Genomic DNA, 18,552 nt, shown 5'->3' on the forward strand with positions numbered 1-18,552 from the left:
TACTACCATATCCCATTGGCTGGAACAAACGTCAATCAGACAAATGCTGTACTCTGAGTGGTCAGAACCGCTAGCTCTCGCTGATTGACAAGTAACCAGATTGGCCAGAGGGCTCTGGTGGGGCGGTGTCTCGTGTGGGCTTTTCAAGGCTTCACGGAGAGTGAATGTCGTCATGAGCGGTGGGTAGGAATTATAACGTTGGTGTTTATATTACTATGTTACTTTCATAAACATTCTATTGAGCGAATGAACCGATATATATTTTATGTCGTAGCTTGCACACACGAGTTTTAAAAATCACGCGTAGCACAGCGATTCTGCCAAATGCACACTTCCGGAAACACGGTTCTTTTCCGCAGCGAAGAGTTTATCTGGCTAGTTAGCACATTAGCATGCTAAGCAAGCAGTTACCTCCTCCATCAGCGCACTCCCGAGTCTGTCTGCCCGCAGACGGAATAACTCTTTCATAGCGCGCTGCATGGTCGTGGAAAGACGTAAACGTGTGGACGGCTGATTAAAACATGATATAAAGAAATACTTTAAAGCACTCAATCATAATAGCTCAAGCACTTGCAGACATCTGACGTTTTTAGCCTGTTAGCGTTAGCCGCTGGCTTCAGCCTGAAGCTGTAATCAAACTGTATTTTGCATTTATATAGGCGTAAAAACTTAATTTTCTTACCTCCAACCACGAATTTGACTGTTAATACACTCGCTTTGGTTATCAGCGTGTGTGTCATGATTTTCAGCCTGATTAGCTTGTTGTGAGAGCAAGTTTTTCATGTAGTAAAGTTGCAAAACCGTTGAATTTGATGGCAGAAAGATCACTGTGGTGTAATTCCTTTCGACTTACTATGAAATGTAACGACTTCAAATAAAGTGTATAACTAGTTCATTTTGCTAGCTCTGACAGCCAGTTAGCAAGCATCATAACATCAAGTGTTTATTTGGGTTGCGATCTGAGTTCTTTGTACATGCATCGTCAAAGACGAGACAGTGCTGGTGTTTTACCCAAGATGTGTATATATATAGTAGAGCAGTGGATCTCAGTTCTGGTTCTGGAGGAACCCAGCACTTCAGGACCAGGATTGAGAACATCTTATAGTGTAAAGTGCCACTGAGTGCTATTAGTGGATTGGGTTTTAAACCCTAACCCGCTGAATCACTCCTCTCCAGGGTTTAGATTACAGCAGGTAACGCCTCCTTTTGAAACAGTCATAACTCATAACTGAAAGTGCATGCCATTCATGTTTTGTTTATTTTGAACAATCCGTTTATTCGATTTCAGTATCTCCAGTTCTCTATGCAAACACATTGATCACAAACTGTGGTGCTTTAGAAAATAAGGACATGCAAAGTCTAAGCACAGAATTATATTAAATGAGTTCAAATAAGTCCTGCTGCCTTATTTCATTCTCAGATGGAAGTCACATTTGGAGAGTTGTTTTTTCCCCTTGTATAAATAGATTCACCTCCTTCTTACAGATCAAAAGGACAGTATGGCCACCACTGTCGCAGTCAGCCCCAGTGAATATCTTCAGCCCTCCACCACCGCTTCTCAAGTAAGGTCCTCTTTGAGGCTATATTTTTACTCAATTTGTTTTTTAGAGTTTTAAAAAAAATTTTTTTTACAAATAAGACAATAATTATCTTCATGTTATCAATGAAATCTAAATCAGTCATTTGAAATGCTTAAAATAAATAACAAATGCTGGTAATTCTCAGATTGTATGTTTTTATATATTTCACATTATGACATATTCAGATAAAATGTCTCATAAATATGTAGAAAAAAGTTTTTGTATTTGTATAGCAGTTAATGTATAATTTGAAATAATTCTATTTTTTTAATGAGTAAAAAGGGGGTAAGTGTAGCGATAACATGGTAATAGTCAATGCTTTCATCAAAATATTGATTCACACTCCAAAAAAACAAAAACAAAAGAATTTTCAATTTTTATTGATCTCATGGGGATATGCTAAATGTTTCGTCTCTCAAGGCATCTTCAGTATGACAGTCAAAACTTTTTAATGTTTGTGTATTCACTCATGAATTAGAGGTTATTCATTAGATAGAATGCAGTTTTACTTTATGAAGTTATGATTGTTAAATATTCTTGCTCTCCCTGGCCCTAAGAAAGGTGCAAATGGTGTCTGCAATTATTTTGACTGCTTTAGGAAAGTTATAAGTGCATGTTAACATCATAACAATTGTAATGTACCAAATGAAAAATAGATATCTGTTTAAATTTAAGTTATTAGAAATATTTAAGTATTTTCAGAGTGTGGGGAGACCGACTCGATTGTGTAATTTGCGGTACTTCATGAGAGTGGTTGGAGCTAAAGAGATTGTTTGGCACGTTTTCACTGTGGTGACTCTGATAGGTGTAATTTTCTGTACAGCGTCATGGGTAATGTAGTTTTTGCCCAGAATTCCGCTGTTAAACATAATTATTTTAAGATTAAGTTGAAATAAACCAGGCTGACGGCTTCAACAGAAGCAAATAGCGTTGATTAACAACCTCGTCGCTCACAGTAGGGCTGTCTTTAAAGGTTTATAAGTTATCTTTAAAAATCTATTTTTAAACCCAACTCTATTATTATTATTATTATTATTACTCTGGAATACTTCATTCCGATTGGTCGGTGCTGCATTCCACAGTCAAGTTTTTTGGTATAATTACTGCTAAACTGTATTCATTTTGTATTTGTATTGACAGCTGTCCAAAACAACGGTTTTCTTACATAGCTGTGGCAGTTTAATGTCTTTTTGTCTCTTTCTCCACACATAATGAAATATTGTTAATTTTTTCCCCTTTTTTTTTCATTTCTTGTTGTATACTAATAATTTGCTTCTGGTAATTGTGTATTGACACGCTCACTTGTAGGATTCACAGCCTTCCCCACTGGCACTTCTGGCTGCTACCTGCAGTAAGATCGGGCCTCCTGCCGCCCAGGCCCCAGTCAGCACACCACAATCTCAGCCAACCACACGCCGTCTGCACCCCATCAAGCCCGCCCCTATTGCTCCGGCTCCACCCAAAAACCTTGGCTTCCTCTCGGCGAAAGGGAACGTCATCCAGCTGCCTGCGGGACTTGGTTCGTCAGGGGCCAGTCCCATTGTCTTCACTATTCAGAGCCCTTCACGTCCAGCAGGCACATCCAATGCCAACATCCAGTACCAAGTGATCCCTCAGTTCCAGGGGTCTCAGACCATTCAAATGATGCCTCAGGGAGGACAGATCCAGATCATCCCCGGAACCAACCAGGCCATTTTCACCTCACCTGTCACAGTTCAGGCTGCCACACCGGCCCCGCCGCCTCTGGCCCCAGCACCGATATCCCAGCATAAGACGGTGGCGATCAAGCCGTCCTCCCAAAAGCGGCGGCAGAATAATGCCAATGTAAATTCTAACGTTGTACGACTCCCTAGTGGACTCACGCTCCCTCTTAACGTTACTACTAGTGATGTGGGAGGAGCTCATATTGTAACAGAGACTGCTGCTGCTCCAGTGAAGGGCAAGAGGGGAAGGAAGAGACAGGTGGCTATAGCCCCGCCCCCCCCTGCCCCTCAACCAGCCTCACCGCCACCTGTAGCCGAGCAGGTTGAAGCGCTGCTAATAGAGACCACAGCCGACAACATTATTCAGGTATGCGCGTTTCTGTTATTCTGCTTTGGCTTTTTAAAATCCTTGAGTGCTTTTAGCTCATAATTGTGTGATTTTGTGAATTGCTGGTTTCCTGGATGTCGTCTGACAGATTCATACATTAAAATGACCTTGTTTGTTTACGCTGTTCTCTGTTGACGTGTGTTAAGGGAAAATTATGAACTTATCTGTCCGTTTTGGTCATTCTTATTAAAAACCAGTTGTTTTGTGTTTGTTGTTGTTGCACAACCTGTCCTATTTCACAATTAAAACCTATTGAGAAATTATACTAAAATAAATATGCTATTTTTAAGATTTTGACATTGTACTTGACCGTTAAGACCCATGTAATTATCACTATCATAATGCAAAAAAATCATTCTCTACATTACAGTAAATGCAAAAAAATAATATTTAAGTTATAAAGTATATTTACACCATATTTGTTTTAATGTTTTTAATACTGATTTTAAATAAAATAGTTGTTAATTTATATTAATCTCGAATAATTATTAATCATTAATATTTAACAATAATTTAATTTAAAAAGCTGATATTTAGTGTTATTTATCTACTACAAAATTTTTATTAATATTTTGATTTATCTTTTTTTTTTTTTTAGTAATTTTGATGCTTTGCCATTTTTTAAAAATATTACTATGTAGAGATAATTAATTTTTATTTTAGTTTTAGTTTGTAGGCTATTTCTTTTAAGCTAATAATTTTAGTGCTTCAAATTAAAATTGTTTCAGGTAGGCTAGATGCCAAGGCAACAAATCTAATAATTTAGATTTCCATTTTCATCCAATATTTATATTTTATGTCAGCTTTATGACAAATATTGTTAAAGCTACACTGTGTAATTTTTTAAGTTGATTCTTTGCAAAAAACACTAATGTGTAATCACTTCTACCAACTAATCAAGTATTTTCGTAAGTGTATAATCTGCAGTTTAGAATACATACAAGCGAGTCGCTCGAATGGCGGAAGCGATGTTGCGCCTTCATCTTGAAAATACATTAGCCAAAGAGGGACATACCTGGAAATACAAGCTTCGCCTTTTGCGCTTTTACACTCTGTGGCACCGTGACGAATGCGAGGGGGAGATTACTCACGACTGCCGGCAGATTTGAAATAATACGGCCACCGTAGGACTTAAAACGCCCTTTGAATGGGAGGGGCTAGAAAGTAATATTCAGTTGGATGTCATATACAATTTCACCGCTAGATGGGAGAAGTGTAGCTTTAATATTTGAATAACCCTTATTACAATCATGAAAATGTAATGAGAATAATGGTATTAAAATGGTAATTAAAAAAAGTCCAGAATTTGGCTGAAAATATTCAATAATGTCACAATGCAAGAAATGTTGAGTGAAATATGACCTAGACAAGTTTTTATAAAATTCACCCTTTAAGTAGGTAGGCGACTGTTTTTGTTGATTGCGTCTGTTTCTGTAACAGGCAGGAAATAATCTCCTGATCGTGCAGAGTCCAGGGGGGAGTCAGCCTGCCATGGTGCAGCAGGTGCAGTTGGTTCAGCAGAAATCCGATCAGCAGGTCGTCCAGATCCCCCCGCAGGCTCTAAAAGTGGTACAGGCCGCCTCTGCCACACTTCCTCCTGTACCACAGAGACAGACAGTCACGCCCAGTGTGCAGGTGTCCCAACCAGAATCCACACAGGTACGTCAGAACACCTTATTTTATTTACCTTATTCCGATAGTGGATTTTACCCATAATGATAACTAGGTGTGCCCACGCTGGCCGATAACCGATTAATCAACCGATTAATTTTTTTCTTTTTTCTAATTGGGTACTGAATGAAAACAAACATAACACATAAAATAGTGCTGAACCTTATTACAAACATTTCAAAACAGTACTGAACCATGAAATGGTGATATTAAACATTTGGGTCGGGCTTGCGTGTGTTTTTGTTGCATTGCTTAACCACTAGAGGTACTAGTAATTAGGGGTGGTTAATCTGTCTGATTTCCCGATTCGATTACGATTATTGAAGTCCCGATTCGATTACGATTATTGAAGTCCCGATTCGATTACGATTATTGAAGTCCCGATTCGATTACAGTCGATTTTCGATTATTAACGATTCTCGATTAGCGATTATTGATTTTCCATTTCACAACAGTAAACGAAAATACACTACAAAGTGATTGCAGTATTAAAAAAAGTCAGCAGCTGAATTACTTAACTCTTTTATTGAGTAACAACAACTCAAAGCACTTTCTGTGTCATGTAGTTATAACTTCAGAATCATTTGTATGTAGCTTATGTTCTGTAGAACACAGAAATGAATACATCACATTGTGTTGTGACTCATCAAGTTGAACTAAACAATAACAAATAAATGAAAGGCTTATTTCCTTTAGGAAGTAGATCAGAACCAACATACTGTAGAAATTGGACAATTTTCTTCTAGAAAGACAAGGTGTTCAGGTGGAGGAAGACTGCAGGTTGCAGTCGAAACATGTCAAGGTAAAGAAAAAGTTTTTTTCTCCACCTGAACACCTTGTCTTTCTAGAAGAGAATTGTCCAATTTAATCATTAAGAAAACAAAATGAACATTTTTGAACAACTTACTGTAGCTTCAATTAGTAACATACAAAGCCACTCTTATACACAACTAAATAATAAAGAGTTATGACTTGAAATGTTTGCTGTATACTACAATCAAAAACAGCTTATACAAAAAAAGTGAATGAACATCTGCAGAGAGCACAGTCAAAATGTAACTTTTTGTGTCTGAAATTGCACATATTGCAGTATAACGTACGTATAACAGATCGGTTTACACAGTGTACTGATGTGAAAACTAAACAATACAGAAAGCAGCTCTCATACAAAAATACTAAATAGGTAACAATGAAATTGCCAATTTTACATACGTTAGCTTTTAACGAAGAAGGTGCCGTTCGAATTTGGCGCTCAGCCATCATGCGTCTGTTATGTATGTGCGCGACTCTGTTATGTCAGAGCCCGTCTACGGAGAGCCTGCCCACTCCCTATTAAGTCCTATTGTACCGAATTTTGGTTGTAGTACCAGCAGAGTTCCACTGGGGGCGATCGCCATGAGTGCAAAATGAATGGGAGTCTATGGGGCTAGACGGCTAAATGTATTTCTTTCACCCGATTGCCGTTGATAAATCTCAAATCTGATTGTAGATTTTGCAAGTTCAACATGGGTTTTAGGTCGAAAGTTGAATGAACGAGTACTTATGTCCTTTCGATTTCTTACAGGTTGAGTTGTTGTTGCCCATAACACGCTAGCATTCTGCTAATGAACGCTGATTGGTCAGTGAAGGACTGATTACGACCAGAGAAACCGCTTGATGGCATCGTGTCATCCGCAGCGGGACCAGAAACAAACAAAACAAAAACTCTTCTAGCAAGTGTGTTTACCTGTGTCAGCTGTGTTGTCGATGCCTCGAGTGAAAAGAAAGTGCAGAGCGCGAACGCACCAAAGTGACTGAAGGATTGCCGTGAAGCAGTATCTCTGGTCGTACATGTATGACATCATTGACACTTTAAAAGACTTTTTAAAGCAAATAAGTGACTCAAAAAAATCTAACACCCAGCAATGTGTAATTTATTTGCATCTCCTTTCGAATACTACATTCAAATTACTAGACAAAAAATTATATCCTGAGAAAAGTGGATTTTTATTGGTATAGCGCCATAGACCTCCATTCATTCTGCACTCGTCCTGTGAGCGCCCTCATATGGAATCAGAGAGGAACTGCAACCAGTTCAGAAGCCGGAAGTTTACTGAGAGTGGAACTTCTCCCCATATTAGACATTCTCTGGTTATGTGCGCGCCACAGACTGTCCGCGCATGGCACGTCCGCTTATAGTTCCGCCTTTTGCGTTCCGTCAATATTACGTTATTAGAAAAAATATATATATATTTTTTTTTTAGAAAATCGATTTTTTTGACATTTGTGAATCGATTCAGAATCGTCCACGTCCGCATCGCGATGCATCGAAGAATCGATTTTTTCCCCCACCCCTACTAGTAATGTTAGCGTCCTCTCGTCCTCGACGGCAAACATACTGCTGTTCTCCACTAATGCAGCATCTAGTCAACAAATGAATTACTTTATAATGATATGAAAACACATGGTGTACTGTACTTTATGCATACATAGTCTGTTTTAAATCCGCATCTGAAATGTCCCGCTCTGTGCAGCGCCATTTCACGTGTCAAAACAAACACCACTTGGCGTCAGTGATGTTTTTTATTGCGCCTCTAGAGGCTGCTCTTGTAGTGTTTAATGAAAACGCACTCTTCTCAGCCGCTTCAGCAAAGGACGCAACCCGGAAAAACTATTTGTAGGCATATTTGCCAAAACCGATCAATCGGTCGACCTCAAATCTCTTTAGAGTTAATAATCAAATTGAAACAAGGCCAGTGAATCTAATATGTTCATTACATGTCCATTTGCAAAAACTCTAAATAAATCATGAATTATCTAATGCATGTGCTCTGCTGTGCCAGGTGCTGATTAAAACAGCCTCAGGTGAATGGCAGGCTGTACAGCTACAGGAGACCACTGTGTCCACGCCAACAACACCCACCAGCACCCTCACATCTGCGATGGTCACTAAAAAGGCTCAAACAGGGACAAGGAAAGAAAGGACTCTGCCTAAAATTGCCCCGGCTGGGGGGGGTCTGATAACCCTGAATGCAGCCCAGTTAGCTTCTGCTGCTCAGGCTGTTCAGACCATCAATATTAATGGTGTCCAGGTGCAAGGTGTTCCTGTAACGATCACCAACGCTGGGGGTGAGTGAGTGCTGCGTTTTGACAAACAAACGCAAAAGGCTGCGTTTTATTATTATTGATTTGTGTTACTTAACTCTCGCAAAGACATTGTGAATGATGTTAACATGAGCTGCATTTTGATTGATGCGTTTGTGTCTTTCAGGCCAGCAGCATCTCACAGTGCAGACGGTTCCAGGCGCAGGTCTGCAGTTGGGCGGTGTGCAGACACAAACACAGACCATGCAGATGGAGCAGACGCAGACACTCGCACTGGAACTGCAGAGTCAGCCAGGAGAGAAAAAGCGGCGTATGGCCTGCACCTGTCCAAACTGCAAAGATGCAGAAAAGAGGTAGCATATCTTTTATTTATAAACGTATTTAAAATTCGGTGTGAAATTCCGCAATCCAATCAATCGCAATAAGCTTTGTTACTTTTGATTTGAAACAAAGTCTTGGATTTCAATTTTTGCTTTAGACAGATCGCTGTTGTCGCCTCAGATCAAGCTATGCACACGCGAACTGATCATCTCTTCCACTTTACTACTAGTTACAGCACAAAATAAACATAATAAAGCTTGAGAACAATGTCATGTAACGTTACATTTACCTCAGAAAAGCCATTCAGTGACCATGAACTCAATGGTCAGCTAGAAAAATTAACTCTAGAAAGAATCATTTTGATAAATATATGCACTATATTACATATTCATTAAAAATTTGTTTGAATAAATCTGTCAAGTTTTTATGTCAGCCACCATTTAAATGTTTATATTTCAAGAAACGAATTGGAGAAGAAACATAATTATGTAATTATTATAACTTTATTATAAAAACTTCCTTGTGAATGAAAGTGTGTTTACAAATCAGTTAATTTTAACTTTCAGTATTATCATAATGTAGTACCAACTTAGTTTTTAGATTTTTTTCCTTGAGAAAATTTGCCATGTACTGTACCTGATATATATCCAAAATTAATCAACATCAAATTGAATCTTGTTAATCGAAATCGAATAGTGAAATTTGTATCAATATACAGCCCTAGTAAACATAGCTTAATAAACTTCCTTTTAATTTATTTGAAATCAGTTTTATTTTTTATTTTATTTTTTCAAATTCTGTTGTTTTCGGTTTTGTGTTCTGGATTCAGTATTTTACGACTTACATATTTATCAAAAATTGAATGGATTCATAATCTATCTTAAAATGTAATCAAATAAAAAAATACAGTACATTTTCAACCATTTTCTTATTCAAATAAGGTGCTACACAATAGAATTCTTGCTTAAAATTGTAAAAAATAATTATTATTGTTTGAGTAATTGTAGTAGACAGAACTGCACCATTCATTCACACAGACAAGCAGAATATGCAGACTTGCATGAAGACTTTGTAGGGACGCACACCTGATAATCTAGATGTAAGCTAAATATCGAAAATGACTGTTTATTATTAATATCATGGATTTATTTTTTCAGATAAATATCCATATTGATTTATCACCCAAACCTAGATTGCTTTCCTAATGAAATCTGAACCCAGTAAATCTGCTTAAATTCAAACAATAAAGCTGCTTCAGCTGGAAACACTATTCAATGGTTTTGGTGCTGTTCCATGTAGGTTTATTACCCTTTGGATATAACTGTGATGCAGAATTCACGATGATCGAATTTCTCAATAACACACTTGATTACCATTTTATAATGAATGGCTTTTATGAAAGGACATACTCATTGTGGCAGCTTATATTTGGTTTTTATTTGCAACAGGCCAGGAGAGGTGGGGAAAAGAAAACACATCTGCCACATAGCAGGCTGTGAAAAGACCTTTCGAAAGACGTCCCTGCTGCGGGCGCATGTCCGACTGCACACGGGAGAGAGACCCTTTGTGTGCAGCTGGGTCTTCTGTGGAAAACGATTCACACGCAGTGACGAGCTCCAGCGACACGCCAGGACACACACGGGTATGCAACCTCCAAATATACACATGCACAAAATACAAATGTTGCTTTGCCGTGTAAATTCTCTTTATTGAATTTTTTTATTGTGTCTGTTTTCAGGAGACAAACGTTTTGAGTGCAATAAGTGTCAGAAGCGTTTCATGCGGAGCGATCACCTCACAAAGCATTACAAAACACACATCAACGCAAAGAGCCTGTGAACATCATCTTTCACAGGGTTTCAGGAACTTCGGGGAGGATAAATAAGAGAAACACTCTTTCCGGGGCTTGAAGGATGGGAGGAAACAGAGAGGTCAAACCCCCCTCCCCCCTCCCTTCACGTGTACGACATGACCCTGGAAAGTTACCTGTTTATACCAGCTGTTTCAGGGTAGACTACACTCCCGCTGTCCACTTTTTTACTCGCTCTTATTGTCAGAGGAAGGCTGGCAGGCCGTAAAGTGCGGCCCTCACCTGAGATTCGCGAAGAACATGGGTGCCAATTGTGTCTTGGTGCGGTAAGGACGTCTATCTCAGCACCAACAGACACTCCAGCCAACAAAAGAAGTTACTCCCCCACCCCACCCCCCCCATTTAAAATTTTCACATGTATGTTTTGGTTGTTTTAGCTATATCATGCCCCTCACAATGAAGTGTAGCAGCTAATGGACAGTGTTTTCTGGCTTTTATTGTGTAAATGTTTGTTTTCATACACACAAACATACATTTGTACATACTATGGCAAATTTGATTACAAAAGCGGTTTGGACAAACTCTTTGACCCAGTTAAATTATTTTCAGTTATTAAATGATTTTTTTAATGTCTGCTTTAGAATTTTAAACGGAAGCTTGAAACTTTGTATAACTTTAGTTGATTGGTTTTAACATTTGTGAAGGTTTGGGAAAAAAGTATTTTGGCTTTTACATACTTGTCCAATGTTAGACAATCATGTCATGTGCATAAAGGAGATACATAGGAGGGTAAATATCTTGGGATTTGCTACACGTTTAAAGGTTGATCCTCATATGAAATAAGGAATAATTTATTTAAAAGAAGACGTAAATGGAATTGAATGTATGCAGATTGTGTCTGTTAAAAGATTGCTAATGTGTCCATTCAAAAAAAATGTAGATAAGAAGTCATGTTTATGTTCTGTTGTAAAGCAAGAAGAAATTTCTCACAAATGTGATTGTGGTTATACCAATTTAAATGTTTTTATTTCATTCAAGGTACGTGTAAAGCGGCAACTGGATTTAATGGTTCGTTAAATTCAGTCATTCCATTTAAGTTAATCTAAGTTTTTGTCCAAGCTCTCTAAAGGAGGCCTTAAGAGAGGAAACAAAATCTGTGCTCATGTATGTTTGTATAGTGTCTGAGTTCATACTGCTCTATTTGGGTGTAAAATGTAGGATAATTGTTACATAAATGTGTATTGGCTGTTGTTGCCAAACATGAAAGATGTGGACTGTGTACAGTGTAAATGAGAAGGAAAAAAACAACATTGTATAGTTTCATTCCTATAATATGTATGACTAATAGATTACCCTTTTTATTGACTAAAAGTTGCCTTAGTCTGCAGCACCCCATATTTAAAGAGATTTGTCTTTTTCCAGGGAACTGCATTTGTAGACCTGCTTTATTTTTTTTGTCTAACTTATAAATTGTTACGAAATGCCAATTTATGTGCACTGACCAAATTCAGGGTTTTCACTGAGTGGATAATTTAATTATTTGGTTTATGTACCTACGTTTGATTTGAAAAAATAAAAAGTTATTTATCTATCCTTGATAAACCCCACATTTAAGAGCCCTGGCTTTGAATATCGGTAGGTAAACTTGTGTTTGTATAACTTGTATTGAGGAGCTTAGACCAGAGAACTTGCTATCTTTTTCTACAGTCAGACCACCTCTCCCACTCACCTAATAAAGCATAACACAAAACATCCAGTGTTTCTCTGTTTTTGAATGCAATAGCTCAGACAAAAATAACATTCTTCATCATTGACATCATTCTCATGTTTAACCCATATAGGCCTTTTTGCCATGACTAAACATCAGGGGCAAAGCGACTTGAGAGATAAATGTGACCTGATCAAGTTACCCCAATTAAACTATGGGTGTAGCATGTTTTAAACCCTGTTAAATTTGTCAACTTAAATTTGTTTTTTTGCTTCTTCTGATGCTGCTGCCAACCTATTGGGAGCAAACAAAAGAAAGCACATGGGATGTACTGATTTCATTCACTAGAGGGTTTGAGTCATGTATACAAACAAAACTGATAAATAGGGAATATTAAAATATTTATGAGGAAAAAATAATCTAATGTTATGGACATGATTAAATGCCTCTTCATGATTGAGCGGCGCAAGCTGAATAGGTTGGTTCACAAACCAATCAGACAATACCCCAGGTTGAAAAGCCGGATTTGGCCAAAGTATAACCTGATTATTCTGAGGTCCCCATCTGGGACATTGCAAGCTCAACAAGAGGACATACAGCTCCCCTACCCTTTTGGTTTATGTTATAGCCGAGAGAAAAGCAGTCCTCATACAAAGACTCTTAATATCCACTTGTTAAAGTGGCTTATAAGGTGCTGAGCGTAGACTATTAAGCACCACCTGCAGGTCCCACTGAATGTGCACTACACGTGCTAGTGGATTAAGACTCACTGCTCCCTTAAGAAAAGCCGCCATTAATCTATTCATACCAATCAATACCCCCCATTCATTTGTGAAAACCTGATGTTGCCACAGAACTCCCCATCCGGTAAGGGAAGTATCCGTGACCGTTGTCATTACTTACCTGTGTGCCAGAGGTGGTCCCATTGGTACACCCCTTCACAGAAATCGTTCTTGTCTTTAAGGCCTCAGATGAACAGAACCACTGGTTGTGATCTGAAAAAGGGTATTCTAATTGTGGACTGCCAACAACTGAGTCTGGCTATCAGCGAAGGTGTAAAAGCCTTAATTGAATGGCTGAAGAGGCTGCTGTGAGAAGGCCAGCTATAGTAGGAAGCTGAGATAAGGTAGCTTGCATCAAACCTGGAACAGACCAACCAGTCTTCCTGGTGCGGGATAGTCAAGATGGCCTCCCGCTGTAGAGGTCCTAGTGCCACTTGCATACATCGTGTGAAACACACAGAGAGAGAGGGAGAGGCCATATGGCAGGACTTGATATTGGTATGTCCTGCCCTGGAACGTTAACCGAAGAAACTTTCTGTGATGAGGTGCAATGGGGATGTGGAAGTATGCATCCTTCAGATACACAGAAGTAAACCACATGCATGGTACGATGGCGTGCAGGACATGCGGAAAGGAAGCTGTTTGAGACTCCTGTTTTGGCATCTGAGGTCCAGGATGGGCCTGAAACTTCCATCCTTCTTGCAAACAAGGAAGTATTTTGAATGAAATCCCCCAGGAAGGAAGTGAGCACGGGACAGCAACTCTGATGCAGTATTGCCCGGTGGGGTAACTTTCATAGTAGAATTAAGTGCTCTTGCAAGAAATCCTCTTGCTGAGAGACTGGGTGATGCAAGAAGTTTGAATGGCCCAACTGAGGAAGAGGTGGGTCCAAATTCAGTTTAGCGAGTGTGTGAGGGACCAAGAGGCAAGAACAAGGAACACAAGCTTTGCAAAAGAAAATGGGTCTTTATTTGAACCCAAGAAAAAAATAACTTTACAAACTCATAAACTTCTTACAACAAAAATAAACAAACAGAAAATGAGATCAAACAATTAGACAAAAAAAAAACAAAACAAACAAACTAAAACTACTGACCTGCTCAAATGAACAAAGCAACAGTTTATAAAGGAAAGGATGGGCCCATTACAAATTAAGAGGGGAAACGATTCAACTTTACATTCAACATATAACCACAAGTAAATCAAAATCAAATCAAACAAAGGTATACAATAAATAAAGATAAGGAAAGCAAAATGTAATCAAATATCATAAATGTACAACTAAATAAATCAATTGATAAAAGACGTTAACATTTCTTCCTCCCCCGGGCAATTCCAGCAAATGGTATGTTCGGGCGGAACCAATAACGCTTAAATTCTCTGTTCCTGCCCGGACTCTAATCTTTGTTACGCCAGGATGCGGCTGCAGCGGACCATGTCTGAAGTTCATCACGGTAAACTTAAACTCAAAACAGAAACAAATATAAGTAACATATACAACGTAACTAATTTGTGTGCACTTCAAATCAGTAACAATGTATATAAAATGTGCTATAAATGTAAACATATGAAAACCTAACAATAAAGAAATAATTAATATTGTTTGTTTTGTGTGATTTATTATGATCCATTATTACACGGAAACAAATGAATATGAATGACAAAATAAGTTTAAATAAAGAGCATTCTTAAATGTATATCCTTTGTGTAAATGTATGAATGTTGGCGTGTGTGCGTGTGTGTGCATGTGTGTGCATCCACATTACCGCTCTTGTGCGGCCACCACTCAGGCCGTCACATTTCCCCTCCCTTCAGGAATCTCGCGAGTAGAGCGGGATAGATAGTCAGCAGTAACGTTGACTTTACCAGGAACATGTTGTATCTTGAATCTGAAGGGCTGCATGGCGAGATACCATCTTGTAATCCTTCCATTAGAATCCTTCATTTTCTCCAACCACTGCAATGCTCTATGATCAGTCTCCATGGTAAACTCACGGCCTAATAGATAGTATCGCAAGGAATCCAACGCCCACTTTATGGCTAAACACTCCTTTTCCACCGTTGAATAACGTACTTCTCTTGGAAACAGTTTACGACTGATGTAAGCCACTGGCTGTCGGCTCTCTGGTGGTCCTTGCAATAGGACGGCTCCTACTCCCCTCTCGGAGGCATCAGTCTGTACAATGAAAGGACGACTAAAATCAGGATTGTGTAGCACAGCACTAGTTGTCAAAGCTCCCTGGATGTCCCGGAAGGCTTTCGATCTCTCCTCAGTCCACTGCAATTGGTTCGGGCAACGTGCCCCCACCATGTCCGTTAATGGAGCAGCCCTGCTAGAAAAGTTAGGGACAAAGCGATGGTAAAATCCAGCCATACCCAGAAATGATCGCAGGTCCTTACGTGTCTGGGGCACCACACACTTCTCCAAGGCTTGAACTTTCTTCACCTGCGGTCGCACAACACCCTGGCCAATAACATAGCCCAAGTATTCAGTCTCTTGTTTAGCTATAGCACACTTGGTGGGGTTGACAGTTAGGCCGGCATTCTGAAGACGCTGCAAGACTTCTCGGAGATGCTGCACATGTTCCTCCCAGGTGTTACTGTAAACGACAATATCGTCAAGATATGCAGCAGCAAAAGTTAAACCACGTAATACTTGATCTATTAACCTCTGAAACGTCGCCACGGCCCCATGAAGGCCGAAAGGTAACACCTTAAAATGGAAAAGGCCCCTTGGTGTTCTGAATGCAGTCAAGGGCCGCGAGGAGGGAGTCAGTGGAATTTGCCAATAGCCTTTAGAAAGATCCATTGTTGTAAGATATTTGGATTGGCCCAACCGATCAATTAGGTCACTTATGCGAGGAGTAGGGTAGGAATCAAACTGGGATACTGAATTCAGATATCGGAAATCAATACAGAACCTTATACTCCCGTCCTTCTTTGGCACAAGGACTATGGGGTGACACCACTCACTGTTCGAAGGTTCAATAATGCCCAAACGGAGCATAAGGTCTACCTCCTCCTGCAAGGTCACCTGGAATCTTTCAGGTATCCTATAGCTCTGGCGTTTCACGACAGCATCAGGTTTCAGTACTACACCATGTTCAATCAAGTTGGTAAACCCAGGATATTCAGAAAATACATTCGAAGTGAAGAGAACTTGTACCTGTGACCGCTGGGAAGCTGTTAGATGATCTAACCCAATGTCCCCAGGAACTGGCTGTGGCAGATACTGCTCATCGGATTCTTCCTCTTTTATACAGTGAATCATCAGTGACTGTGACTTTTCAGGACGAGGAACCCACTCTTTCAACAGGTTAACGTGCAAAACCCGACTAGATCGATCTTGACCCGGCATACTGATTTCATAAGTCGTAGGACCCAGGCGTTTCTTGATCTCATAAGGACCCTGCCATTTTGCTAGCAGTTTACTCTCTCGACTAGGCAACATGACAAGTACCTTTTTACCGACCTCCAGATCTCTTTCTCGAGCCAGGGGGTCATACCAGGTTTTCTGCTTTCCGCTGGCTTCCGCCAAGTGATTCTGAGCCAAAACGGTCATCTTCTGCAACCGTTCCCTCATCTGCAGAACATAGGAGACAACACTAGTGGGCTCTTTCTTTTCAGGACTCCCTTCCCACATCTCCTGGAGCAGAGCCAATGGGCCCCTGACATCACGGCCATACAACAGCTCGAAAGGAGAAAAGCCTGTGGAAGCTTGAGGGACTTCCCGATAAGCGAATAGAAGATAGGGCAACCATTGATCCCAGTCTTGACCAGTCTCACTGACAAACTTCCTTAACATCTGCTTCAAAGTCTGGTTAAATCGCTCAGTCAACCCATCCGTTTGGGGATGATAGGGAGTAGTGCGCAGACTCTTAATTCCTAAGAGCTGGTAGACCTGCTTCAACAAGGTAGACATGAAATTAGTGCCCTGGTCGGTTAGAATTTCTGCTGGAAATCCGACCCTGGAAAATAACTGGACCAAGGAAGTAGCCACCGGTTTCGCCTTCACAGATCTTAACGGAAATACCTCTGGGTATCTGGTGGAGTAATCCGTTATTACCAGCATGAAACGGTTCCCTGAGCGACTCCTCTCCACTGGACCAACGACATCCATTCCAAGCCTCTCAAACGGAGTACCAATGATAGGAAGTGGTTGTAGTGGTGCTCTTGACGGACGTCTGAGGGAAACCTTCTGACAAACAGGACAGCTTTTACAAAATTGGGCCACATCTACTTTCAAACCAGGCCAGAAAAAACACTTTTTGATTCTTGCAGTAGTCTTGTTTTTCCCCAGGTGGCCAGCCCAAGGAATCGAGTGACTTAGATGTAACACCATCTCTCGAACACACTGTGGAACCACAAGTTGTTTCTGGACCCCGATCTCTCGATAGAGTATTCCCTTCGTTATCACATATCTGGCTGTACTGTCATCTAGAGGCTTCTCTCTTACCTCTGCAGCTCTAGCAAAGCACTCTGTGAGAGTAGCATCTTCCTGCTGCATCTGAACGATGTTGGTGGGCACCTGGAAGTTCACAGGTAAGTCACAGTCCATATTTTCAGACACTGCATGAGCAGCATATTTTACCTTTTCTTGTCTTTTTTCTCTTCTAGTCTTTCTCCTCTTCGACACCCCGGTCTCAATCTCTGTATTGAAGAAAGGTAAAGTACTTAGTTGGTGCTCAATCCCCTCTGACTGGTTGGCCTTTGCTCTGGTCACCACCACGTTACACTGTCGAGTCGGATGCAACAACTCCAGCAGCACTGGTATATCTCGACCCAGAATCACCGGAAAAGACAAGTTATCAGCCACCCCCACCTTCACCAGGTAAGTCTGTTCTTCTATCTTGACATAAACATTGGCGGTAGGTAACAGTCTCTCGTCTCCATGTACACAGCAAATAGGTAATTTGTTGACTGTGCTGATCAAAGAGGGTGATATGAACTTTCTTCTTACCAGAGTCTGATCACTGCCGGTGTCAATCAAAGCAGTCAATTTCTCACCATTTATCTCCACATTTGTAGTTCTCAAAGAGCTTGGGGATTTGGTTACATCCCTCCTTGGTACAAAACATAGCTGTGTAAGCTGAGCTGAGATCTTTGGACAATTTGGTTTAGTGTGCCCTTCTTGACCACACAGGTAACATATGGGAGGTCGTTTAGGAGAAAAATTTAATTTGGCTGAAGTAGGTTTCCCCATGTAGGGCTTACCAGACCCCTCCACCTTCCTTTGCTGAAAGTGAGGCATGTCAAGAGAACGGCGGTCATTAACAGGTTTCCAAGCCCACGGCTTACTCTTTCCTCTGGCTGCAACAAACACATCCGCCAAAGACGCTGCTTCTGCTGCGGTTCTGGGATCTCTCTCTCGAATCCACACCTGGAGTTCAGGGGACAGCATTCTAAGATATTGCTCCAGAATGATGATCTCACTCACCTCCTCCACCTGTTTCCTCTTAGGCTGGACCCACTTTCCAAAGAGTTCTTTGAGCCGGTTATAAAGCT

General features: G+C 40.2%; 1 protein-coding gene across 3 annotated transcripts; it reads left to right on the plus strand.

Moving 5' to 3' along the window:
- The first annotated feature begins 115 nt into the window (after positions 1-115).
- sp2 (sp2 transcription factor) lies at positions 116-12,312 on the plus strand. 3 transcript variants are annotated; one of them, XM_079856538.1, is made up of 8 exons: positions 116-179; positions 1,486-1,562; positions 2,889-3,650; positions 5,112-5,330; positions 8,165-8,450; positions 8,593-8,779; positions 10,196-10,389; positions 10,486-12,312. In XM_079856538.1, exons 1-8 carry the CDS (start codon positions 173-175, stop codon positions 10,584-10,586), a joined length of 1,833 nt encoding a protein of 610 aa, XP_079712664.1. In that variant the 5' UTR covers positions 116-172; the 3' UTR covers positions 10,587-12,312. The 3 variants fall into 3 exon arrangements, with proteins under 3 accessions (XP_079712664.1, XP_079712665.1, XP_079712666.1); XM_079856539.1 differs by having other exon boundaries at positions 167-197; XM_079856540.1 differs by having other exon boundaries at positions 173-1,193.
- Positions 12,313-18,552: the final 6,240 nt, after the last annotated feature.

Source organism: Squalius cephalus, assembly GCF_949319135.1.
Source record: "Squalius cephalus genome assembly, chromosome: 22".
NCBI lineage: Eukaryota > Metazoa > Chordata > Actinopteri > Cypriniformes > Leuciscidae > Squalius > Squalius cephalus.